Source organism: Myotis myotis, unplaced genomic scaffold, assembly GCF_014108235.1.
Source record: "Myotis myotis isolate mMyoMyo1 unplaced genomic scaffold, mMyoMyo1.p scaffold_m19_p_14, whole genome shotgun sequence".
Classification (NCBI taxonomy): domain Eukaryota; kingdom Metazoa; phylum Chordata; class Mammalia; order Chiroptera; family Vespertilionidae; genus Myotis; species Myotis myotis.
Genome location: NW_023416318.1, coordinates 37,119,123 through 37,130,551, shown reverse-complemented (window position 1 = coordinate 37,130,551; position 11,429 = coordinate 37,119,123). Strand labels below are relative to the sequence as shown.

Here is an 11,429-nt window from a genome sequence, read left to right as displayed (position 1 = left end):
CATTTGTTTTTAAGTTAATTCTACCCTTCACTGCTCTTATAATAGTTCTAAAGCTTCTCTCTTTATACTGAAGTTTGGGGGTACCTTTTTACAAATCTATAAAATAGCTTTTGGAGGAACTAAGGCAGATGTTTCAAATGGCATTTCCAGTCTCTTCAATGCAAATATGAACCTTTGAATAGAAATTTATTTAAAAGTAAAGTACACTTGAAAATAATGTGTTATGCTCATTGTACAAAAAGGTGAAACGAACACATAAAGCCCCATGAAAGGCAAATTCATTGCTTTCAGGTGATGGGCGTTTAACTGCCTATCAGTTCTGCACTTCAATGGTGTTACTGCAAAAACTTCCAGAGATTCAGCCACAGTACAAATTAATCACCATAGAACGCTTACATAATTCTAAGATGTGTAGAGCCTGTTGATCTTACAGAAGTTTCATTAGGTAAGAGAAATCACAATGATCTGCTCAAATGAGGTTTGACAAAGAGATACACATTTTTTTACCTGCAGCCAGGGATGACTGAGAGATTTGTCCACACTGTAACGTTTTCTCATCTTCACTTGAAGTAGGTTGTTTATCAAATCAATTGCTAAGGAAAATACAAAATTAGATACATGAATTTGGGAGTACAAAGCACCCCAAACCTGTGGCACTGCCTGGAAGGCAGTTCAATCCATAGAAATACATAAAGGGTTGAGGATTTTTTCCCCCCTCAAGGACATGGCCTTTAAACTAACATGTTAATGATCCATGAAACTGTTTACTGAATTTACAGTGTATCTCTTTTATTAAGGAGGCAATATAAAATACAGGTTAAAAGTATAGACTCTGATAGGAAGAATTAATATTATTAAAATGTCCATACTACCCAAAGCAATCTATAGATTCAGTGCAATTCCCATCAAAATACCAATGGTGTATTTCACACAACTAGAACAAATATTCCAAAAATTTATAAGGAACCACAAAAGACCCCAAATAGCCTAAGGAATCTTGAGAAAGAACAACAAAGTTAGAGGTAGTAATTCTACCTGATATAAAACTATAGTATAAGGCCATAATAATCAAAACAACACGGTACTGGCATAAAAACAGACATACAGATCAATGGAAGAAAACAAAGCCCAGAAATAAACCCATGCCTTTATGGTCAATATTCGAGGCAAGAACATACAATAGGGTAAAGGCAGTCTATTCAATAAATGGTGTTGGGAAAATTGGACAGATATGTGCAAAAACATGAAACTAGACCACCTATTTACATCATACCTAAGAATAAACTCAAACTGAATTAAAGAGTTAAATGTAAGACTCAAAACCATAAAAACCCTAGAAGAAAAGATAGGCAGTAAAATCTTAGACATTTCTCGTAGCAGTATTTTTGTGGTATATATTTTCGGGCAAGGAGAATAAAAAAGTAAATGAGACTACATCAAACCAAAAAGTTTTTGCACAGCAAAGGAAACCACCAACAAAAAGACAACCCACTGAACGGGGAGAACATACTCACCAATGTTACATCTGATAAGGAGTGTTAATATCCAAAATTTATAAAGAACTGAACACCACAAAAAACACAATCCAATAAAAAAATGGGCAAAGGACTTGAATAGACACTTCTCTAAAGAGGATATACTAGTACAGATGGCCAATAAACATGTAAAGATGCTCAATGCCATGAATCATCAGAGAAATGCAAATTAAAACCACAATGGGCTATCACCTCACACTTGTCAAAATGGCTATCAATAAGTCCACAGATGACAAGTGGTGAAGATGTGGAGAAAAGGAAACCTCATGCACTATTGGTGGGAATGCAGACTGGTGAAGCCACTATGGAAAACAGTACGGAGGTTCCTCAAAAAATTAAATATGGAACTGCTTTATGACCCAGCAATTCCACTTCTGGGAATATATCCAGAGAAACATGAAACGCTGATTCAAAAGAGTATATAAACCCTATATTCACTGCAGTGCTATTTACAATAGCCAAGATTTGGCAGCAACCCAAGTGCCATCAGTAGATGAGTAGGTAAAAAAGCTGTGGTATATTTACACAATGGAATACTACTCAGCTGTAAAAAAATAAGGATATATTACCTTTTACAACAGCATGGATGGACCTAGAGCAGTGGTTCTCAACCTTGGCTGCACATCAGAATCACCTGGGAATCTTTAAAATCCTGATTTCTGGGCCTCATCCTCTGGAAATTCTGTTTCTTTGTTATGGGGTGGGGCCACAATATTAGTAACCAAGAAACAGAATTTCCGGAGGATGAGGCCCAGAAATCAGGATTTTAAAAAGATTCCCAGGTGATTCTAATGTGCAGCCAAGGTTGAGAACCACACTCCTAGAGGGTATTATAAGTGAAACCAGACAGTCAGAAAGACAAATACTATGTGATTTCACTTACATGTGGAATCTAATGAACAAAACAGAAAGAGACTCAGATAGAAAGAACAAACTGACAAGGGAACAGGGCTGGGTGAAATAGGTGAAGGTATTAAGCAAAAACAACTCAGACACAACAGTATGGTGATTACTAGAGGGAAAGGAGGGGTGGGGGCATGTATAAGAGGGTGAAGGAGGAATAAGTGGTGGAGAAAGGAGACTGGATGGTGAACACCTAAGATGATGTATTATAGAATTGCACACTTGAAACCTATATAATTTTATTAACCACTGTAACGCCAATAAATTCCATTAAAAAATAAACAAACAAAATTTGGGGGGGGGGGGGGGGAGAGTGGAGCCTGCCACGCTGGGCTGAAGTCATTCTGCCACCTATTCTGTGATACAAAGTCAGTTACTAAATTCTACTCTGCCTTCGTTTCCTCATCTGTAAAATAAGGTTGTTGAGAAGATGGCGTTATCTTAATACACATAAATGGCTTAGAATGGTGCTTAGCACACAATGCTAAGTATTCACATGTTATTTCAAGATGAATAAAACATGCTGATTACAAGATAATGCCCTCCCCTTTCCATCATATTGACATCACACTGCTTTCTAGTCCCTGGCTTGGTCTAGAAAAGTTGCCAAGGCCATTACCTTGCCTCCATGGTTAGGTTGAGGTGATAAGTTACTACCAAAAGTTCATACTCAAGCCTGGCTGGTGTGGCTCAGTGGTTGAGTGTTGACCAATGAACCAAGAGGTCACTGGTTTGATTCCCAGTTAGGGCATATACTAGGGTTGCAGGCTCAATCCCCAGTAGGGGGTGTGCAGGAGGCAGCCAATCAATGTATCTCTCTCATCGATGTTTCTACTTATCCCTCTCTCTAAAATCATATTTTTTAAAAAGTTCATACTCAACAGTGGTTTCTTTTGTTGTTAGGGTTATGGCTAAATTTAGCTTTAAGGTTAGTGTTTGGGTATCAAATGCTAACCAAGTCATCCTTGCTGGACACAACCAGGAATAGCAAACTCAAAACCCTTTACCAGGCAGGAAAAATAAATGTATAAAGCTTTCCAGTAGGGATCCACAGGAGAGCTGAAAACAAACTGGAGATTCTACTGACTATAAAGCTCATTCTAGATATAAAGAACCTGAGGAGGGACTGTAGGCAGAGACCTCATCAGAAAGTAGTCCAGGATTATATAGGGGAGTGGTGGGAGATGAAGCTGGAAGTAAGCTTGGGTCATATTACAGAAATAGCTGCAGCGTGGTTACAGGGAGACCAATGATATTGAAAGTAAACGTGTTTCCTGAAAATGCATTTGCCAGTGATGACTAGAAAGGACAGAGATTTTAGTAGTTCAAAATGAGCCAAGTGGGGCCTGGATTAGTGCTATGCCTGGGAATTATAAGGAAGAGCGCTCAAAAACAGGTAACTAATTGAATTTGGAAGACGAACAGAAGATATATATATAAAAGTAAAAAACGGCTGATGGGGGGGGGGTCACAAAGATTTTCAGACTAAAAGGCATAGAGCTAAACATTTTTTTACCTTCACCAGAAATTTCTTTCCATGGATTTGGTGGATACATAAATGCAGCATTTTGGATTTGGTCATTTATATCTTCATCTTCATTAAAAGGAAATGTGCCACTGAGGCTCACATAGACAATAACTCCCACTGACCACATGTCTAGAGAACGGTTGTAACCTTTGCTTCTGAGAACTTCAGGGGCTAAGTATGCTGGAGTGCCTACCACAGACCTCCTGAATGACTTCTCACCAATGATGCGTGCAAAACCAAAGTCACACAGCTTCACCTGCAATTCAAAGGATGGTGTTAATTTTATATTCTTCTACATTACCTATCTATCTAACCTATCCCTAAATGACAGTGTATCACACTTGCCAACTGTACTGATTATGCATGCCCAATGACTGTAGATAGGGGAATTGTAAAATACAGTCATAACCTGTGATTCATTACTAACAGTGCTTCTTTCAAAAAAGCACTTTTAGATTCTAGATTCCAGAATGCCAAATACCAGACTGGTGTTATAAGTGTTCAAAGTTGTCGGATGAAATGAAGGGTGCTGATCTTTCTCATTTGGAGTTTAAGGAGATTACTTTTCTATCATCTGTGAGCAAGAATTATGTATTTCATTTTTTAAAAAAATATATTTTATTGATTTTTTACAGAGAGGAAGGGAGAGGGATAGAGATTTAGAAACATCGATGAGAAAGAAACATCGGCCGGTTTGGCTCAGTGGATAGAGCAGGGGTGGGCAAACTTTTTGACTCGAGGGCCACAATGGGTTCTTAAACTGGACCGGAGGGCCGGAACAAAAGCATGGATGGAGTGTTTGTGTGAACTAATATAAATTCAAAGTAAACATCATTACATAACATAAAAGGGTACGGTCTTTTTTTTTTTTTTTTTTAGTTTTATTCATTTCAAACGGGCCGGATCCAGCCCGCGGGCCGTAGTTTCTCTCTCATTGATGTTTCTAACTCTCTATCCCTCTGCCTTTCTCTCTGTAAAATATCAATAAAATATATTTAAAAAAAAGAAAACATCGATCAGCCGCCTCCTGCACATCCCCTACTGGGGATGTGCCCACAACCAAGGTGTATGCCCTTGACCGGAATCGAACCTGGGACCCCTCAGTCCACAGGCTGATGCTCTATCCACTGAGCCAAACCGGTCAGGGCCATGTATTTCATTTGTAATCCCCAGTGGATTCACAGTGCCTGGACATATAAAGGTACTTAATAAATATATGCTGAATGAAAAGAAGTTATGATATTTAAAATCTTTTTATTTTGCTCGACCAGCGTGGCTCTGTAATTGAGTGTCAGCCTATGAACCAGGATTTCACAGTTCCACTCCTGGTCAGGGCATGTGCCCAGGTTGCAGGCTTGAATCCCCAGTTGGGAGCGTGCAGGAGGCAGCCAATCAATAAAGCCAATCTCTCCCCCTCCCTTCCTCTTTGAAATCAATAAAAAAAAAAAATTAAAAAAACACCCACTTTTTATTTTGCTTAATCCTAGAATCTGTCTTCCCAAGTATCAATACTATAAATTGGCAAGTAAATGAAATTGAAGTGTACTAAAGATAACTATTAATATGGCCAGCAGAAGAGTAATGCTAAAAACTGCTTGAAAAATAACAGTGCTTTCTATGCCTGTGGCACAATTAGTGCTAATTAGATGTTTATGTAGCTATGAAAAACACTGTATCTGCAGGTAGCCACATTCACTATCATGTCCACTTGGGAACAGAGTTCTGGAAGTTTGATAAGCTTGGCAGAGCTCAGAACACTCATCTAGAAGTTCAGGTTTGGTGATGAATGATGCATCCATGCTGAATAAGCAAATAACAAGTACTTTCCAGAGGAAATGCCTCATTCACAAAATGTCTTCAGAGAAAGCATTAATATAAAATGAGAGAAAAGGAATTTGGCCTGTACAAATCAGTAGTACAAATACTGACAGGAGAGCAAAGATGAAGGTATATTTAAATGATGCTATTTTGGGGATATGGACCCTCATAGATGTTTTTATGATGATATTTGTTCTGTGTAATTACTGAAATTGGCTATTTCTCTATTTGAGTCTTTGAAGAGTAGGACTATATTGACCATGAAGAAACATAAACTCTTTCATTTTGTTGTTAAATGCCGTATTTTAGCTAACATCTTGATAAAGTAAAATGACTTGGCAGTTTGGCAACAGAATAAAGAAGTGTGACCATGGCTAGCTAGCACTTGAGCAAAAAAGACTATCAAGTAAATTATGCTATTTTCCCTTTGTTCCTAGTGGAACAATGGAGATCACTAAAGTAGAGGTCAGAAAGCTGGAGTTTTAGTCTTAGCCGTGGGGGCGTGTATCCTTTGCCCATACTATTTTGAAGATCTGAGATAAGATATGGAAGTACTTTATTTAAAAAAATTGCACCAACGACTAGGGAACCCTCTTTGACCTTGCAATGATAAGGAATAACTTCTAACCACATAGGCATTATAAAAGAAAGAATATGATTACTTCTTTAAAAGTAAAAAGGTTAAATAATTTTTAACGCATTTTTTTCTTTGAAAAACAATTTAAGTTGAATTTACCAAGTAAAATAGCCATCTGTTATTTTTATTCTAGGCATTTGTCTAGTTGTACATGTTTTAAATGTATATAAACAATAGTTTGGCAACAGATATTCTAGCTATTTGGAAGGTTCATCAATGACACAATCATGAAAACCATTCAAAGGTACTGCCAACATATTTCCTCAGGAAAACTTTTTCAAACTTTGGGTTATGATTCATTTTTAGGTGATTAAATAAATTTGGATCAAGATCAACATTTTTTAATTAAATGAAATTTAACTGAGTAAAAAACGAAACCAGTGCATCACACATAGGGCACACATGGTATTATATGTGCTTGAGTACTGGTGGTGATGGGAAATGTAATTCTTATATAGGTTTTGGTGAAAATGATTGAAATATAATATTTTAAAGAGCAAGAAGAATTGGCTTCCTGCCAACTAGATAATCAAAATCTAGTATCTCCCAATTCAGGGTTACCCCTCAGTTTGTTTTGTGCTCAGCAATGAGCACCTACCAAGGTTGATTCTCTCCCACTTTATTCCCAACCCCAACCCAAAGAGAGAGGTGAATTGCAAACAGTCTATGTGCAGAAGGTATTCCTTGAGATCTGGTTAAGTTTAGAAAGTCTTTCATAAAAATAAACAATATAATTAGTAAAATCTGAATTCAAACTCTTCAGGTATTAATCCTTACTGGCTGTAAAATGGTTATATACTTGAACCCACAGCATGGCTTTTTGTTATGTAGGTACTTCATCATGTTGAAAGATATTTAAAATGATACTTAAGAAGGTTTAGAGAATATCTCACCTGAGGAAACGGCTCTGCTGATGCGAGTAGCACATTTTCTGGCTTTAAATCACAGTGCACAATATTTTTAAAATGTAGATTCCTCAAAGCAACAAGTATCTGTTATTGAAAGAAACAATTTTTTTTAATGCCTGGAAAAATAATAGCTAAACCCCAATCTAACCTGTTGAATCATACAATAATTTGAAAAGCCAACTACAGTTCATCAAGATTTAACTGTGTTATTCTATTCTTCAAGATTAACAATTCCCACATTAGGAATATGTAAAATATATATAATGCTATTTAATTATTTTGTGTAGTTTCTAATCACTCCAGTATATTTACCTAAAAGATAAAAAATAAAATAAAGGGAAGATAGTCAATAACATTGTAACAACTATGTATGGTGTCACATGAGTACTAAACTTATCAGGATGATCACTCTGTAAATGTTATAAATGTCTAATCACTATGTTGTACGCATGAAACTAATATAATACCGTGTCAAGTGTAATTTAAAAATTTTAAAAAGAAACAATGCTAACATAAAAGACAGCTGCTTCTAAAACAGGATAAATGTAAAATTAAAATAAAAAACTAAGCAGTTATCTTTCACTGTCAAAAAATTATTCTCTTGTTTAAAAAAATGGTTAAGATACCTGTGTCACCATGAATTTAGTAATTCGTTCTGGAAGTCGACTTTTCTCACTGGATAGAATCATTTCCAACATATCTCCATGCAGCTTTTCCATTACTACAAAAACTCGTTCTGGGGTTTCAAACATGCATTCCAGGTTTACAATCCCAGGATGGTGCAAATTCTGAAGAGTTGCAGGATTAATTGTATGCAATACATGGCAAAGGAAGAAAAACAGCTTAGGAAAATAAACAGTAAAGCAAACAAAATAAAAAGTATCACACATTACAATTTTTCCAACTTATGGAGAGCTGATGCACTGAGGCGAAAGAATGTCTCCCCAAGTTGATTATATAATTGCCCTTGTCCATTACTACTTCTTTTCCGTCTCACCTTTTCAGTCTTCTGACACTAACTTTATGCTGTCCATGAATAAGCACCAATTGCCAATCAAATTTTAGCTAATTACACAGAATTCTTTGGGGCAAGTATTTGTGAAGGTCTATGCTCAAGACATGGCTTTGTTTTTAACACTAGAAAGACGGAAATTTAGTATATACCTATATTGCCCAAAAGCAGTCAAAGTGACTGCATCGTGAAAGAATAATATCGGAGCACTCTTCACTTATGTTCCTTAGCTTTTCCAATAACTCACTTCTATTCAACATTTCTTTCATGAATTTAGGGCGCAAAAGAAATAAAATAACTTATTAGAACAAGTATCACTGCATAAAGATTCGAATAACAAGTACTAGTTTAGCTTACTGAGCAACTGCAACTTATCAAGTATCGACAATTTATCATGTACTTGTATGTTATCATGTGACGGTTATCGAAAAAAAGATGAAAACTGTTATTTCAATACAGAGCTGAACTGGTCATATAAGAAATTTACTCAATTCAATAATAAGAGTCATAATTTCCCAAGCAGTCAAAATGACTGCTTTTGGGCAATATAGGTATAACACATATATATATATACCGGAAATGAAGAAGGGGAGGTAACTACAATTATTAATAAATGCATTTATATGTTGTACAAAAAGTCACAAAATTCTAAGACATTGTGTCCTTATATACGTAATTGTTTTTCTAATTGAAATTAAAAAGCAGTCAAAATGACTTCCTTGGGCAATCTAGTGTTAAGGTAATTATTTACCCAAGTCTTGATTCTCATATTATGCGTTGATTTGTTCTTCCCTCATCTAGGCTCAGCATCTTTTTATCTCCATCAACCAATGTTACTTGAGTACTACTATGTTACCAGGGTTGGATAATACAAAGATGAATGTGATACTGTTTCTGCTACTAAAAAAAGCAACCTATCTTACTGGGGGGGGGGGGGGGGGGGTTCCCTCTAAAGCAAACCTGAGAAGTCACCCATGCTCAAAAATGTTCAAATAGCACTTTATTTCTGGGTATAAATCTTAATTCCTCTGCTGGAATTTTAAGATCTTAAAAAAAAAATCTAACTTCATTCTCCCAATTCATCTTAAATATGCTCTATGACCCAAATAATTACACTTTTATTAATAGAAACATTTTTCTTATGCCTTTTGTCCTTATCATGGGTACCTAATTACACTAAGAGGGCAAACTTTTTTTTTTTTTTTTTTGTCTATGTGAAGTTGAGCTCCATCTCTAAATTGTTTTTAAATCCACCATCATCTCAATTCCCCCAATATTTATCCCATGGTACCATACTATGTATGTATCTTACTCTGTAGCCTCATTTCCTCCTTAGGGGCAGAGACTGTGTCTTAGTCATTTTAAATCAATGTCTAATTCATGGTTGTTCTTTTTAAAAATGTTTAAGAAAATGAGTAAGAAGCACAAAATATTCTTTGCTAATCAACTTAAAACTACTTAATGTTCCAATTTACTAATTAACTTAAAACACTATAAATCTTCCAAGCAGCAAAATTAAGAAGTGACAAAATCTTATAAACAGAAGTGAAATAGCCCACAGTGAATAATTAATGACAGTAAGCAGTGAAAAATTCAGAATATCATAACTTTCTTTGGTCAACCTAGAGTTGGAAGTATGGCTGGCTGTCCCCTATGCTGTAGTTGATTATTAGGTCCCCCCCCCCCCTTTTAAAAACACACACGCACATACAAAAATGGAACTGCGCTGTACCATTATTCTCTCGTAACTTCTGTTTGTTTAAATGTCCTATTTTCTCTGAAGTCTGTTTTGGAAAACTGTAATTTCATAGAAAATTAACCATTTTTCTCCAGGTTTTCTAATTTATCTGATAGAATTGTGCAAGGTAGTACCTTAAGATTCCTTTTTCCCCCCCAGTATTTGTGGTTATATCTTCAATATGTTTTTATATTTTATTTTTTTATTAGGTTGACTATTTTATTGTTAATGCCCCCCCCCCCACATGCTTTTGGACATATTTTATTCTTTTTGGTATTAAATTTATTAATTTCATTTTTGTTGATCCCTTCTGCTTTCCTTAAACTCATTGTTTGTTCATTCCTTAACTTCCTGAGTTCGATTCTTAATTTATTTTCATTCTTTCTTGCTTAATATTTCAAGTTAATAAGCTTTTTCTGAGCGATAGTCCAAAACCTCTGATACAGTGTTTTAAATATTTTCTAAATAGTGTTCTGAAATTTTGACTTTGCTCTGATTCAAATATTAAGATTTTAATATACCGTTTTCAGGTGGTGGGGGCTTTGTTTTTTGATTTTGAAATCTACTTCTAGATATATTGCATGAAAATCAAATAATACTATTCTTTGGATATTTACATTTGAATATGTATATATTCATATGACTGGTTATTTGGTATAGTGTGATTTGTTCTCTTCCACTTTTAACTGCCCTTCAATTCATTTAATGTGTTTTCCCTTGAATTAAATAAATCTTATCAGAGCATGATCCCTTGACTGTCTTCTGAGAAGGTGCCTGGATATCACAATTGTAGATCTCAAAAGAGCCAGCAAAAACCATTCTAGTGGTATCCCTTCCTACATGCGCCCCTGCTCCATCTCCATTACTTTTGGAAAAATTTCTACCTATTTTGTAGGTCTGAACTCTCTTTTATTATGAAGGACAGAGCATGCTTTACTGTTTACCAGTTTTCTCGTAGCTTTTGGATGACTCCCAAGAAGGGGAAAATGCTGGCTTTATAACACAATATTCAAAATAGAAAGTTCCTGTTTAAGTTTGTGATAACGTTTTCGCAGCACCACACCTTTTCTGCTCAGGCACTAAATAGCCAAAGAAACACTTAACATTACCATATTTCCATGAAATGAAAGTAAAAGTCCCCATGCTTCCCAGATGAGACAATGCTGACAGTGTATGCAGGTATGAATTCTTTTCTGCACATAACTGTATATAATCATATATAGTATACACATTACATGAGAGAGACATTGATCGGCTGCCTCCTGCACATCCCCTATGAGAATTTATACAAATGGATCATTCCATGCTTCCTTTTAAAAAATTTAATATGTTCTAAATAATTCCCCACAA

The 11,429-nt window shown here is 35.7% G+C and overlaps 1 protein-coding gene across 4 annotated transcripts in view; it reads right to left on the bottom strand.

Annotated features, from left to right (window-relative positions):
- PRKD3 (protein kinase D3) overlaps window positions 1-11,429 on the bottom strand; it is a 65,796-nt gene that overhangs the window by 3,106 nt on the left and 51,261 nt on the right. For all 4 annotated transcript variants that reach the window (XM_036334836.1, XM_036334839.1, XM_036334840.1 and 1 more), the window contains 4 exons: window positions 7,956-8,117; window positions 7,315-7,413; window positions 3,955-4,222; window positions 508-593 (listed from right to left, as the gene is read on the bottom strand). In XM_036334836.1, coding sequence (XP_036190729.1) covers window positions 508-593; window positions 3,955-4,222; window positions 7,315-7,413; window positions 7,956-8,117 — 615 coding nt within the window. The remainder of the gene's footprint in view (window positions 1-507; window positions 594-3,954; window positions 4,223-7,314; window positions 7,414-7,955; window positions 8,118-11,429) is intronic.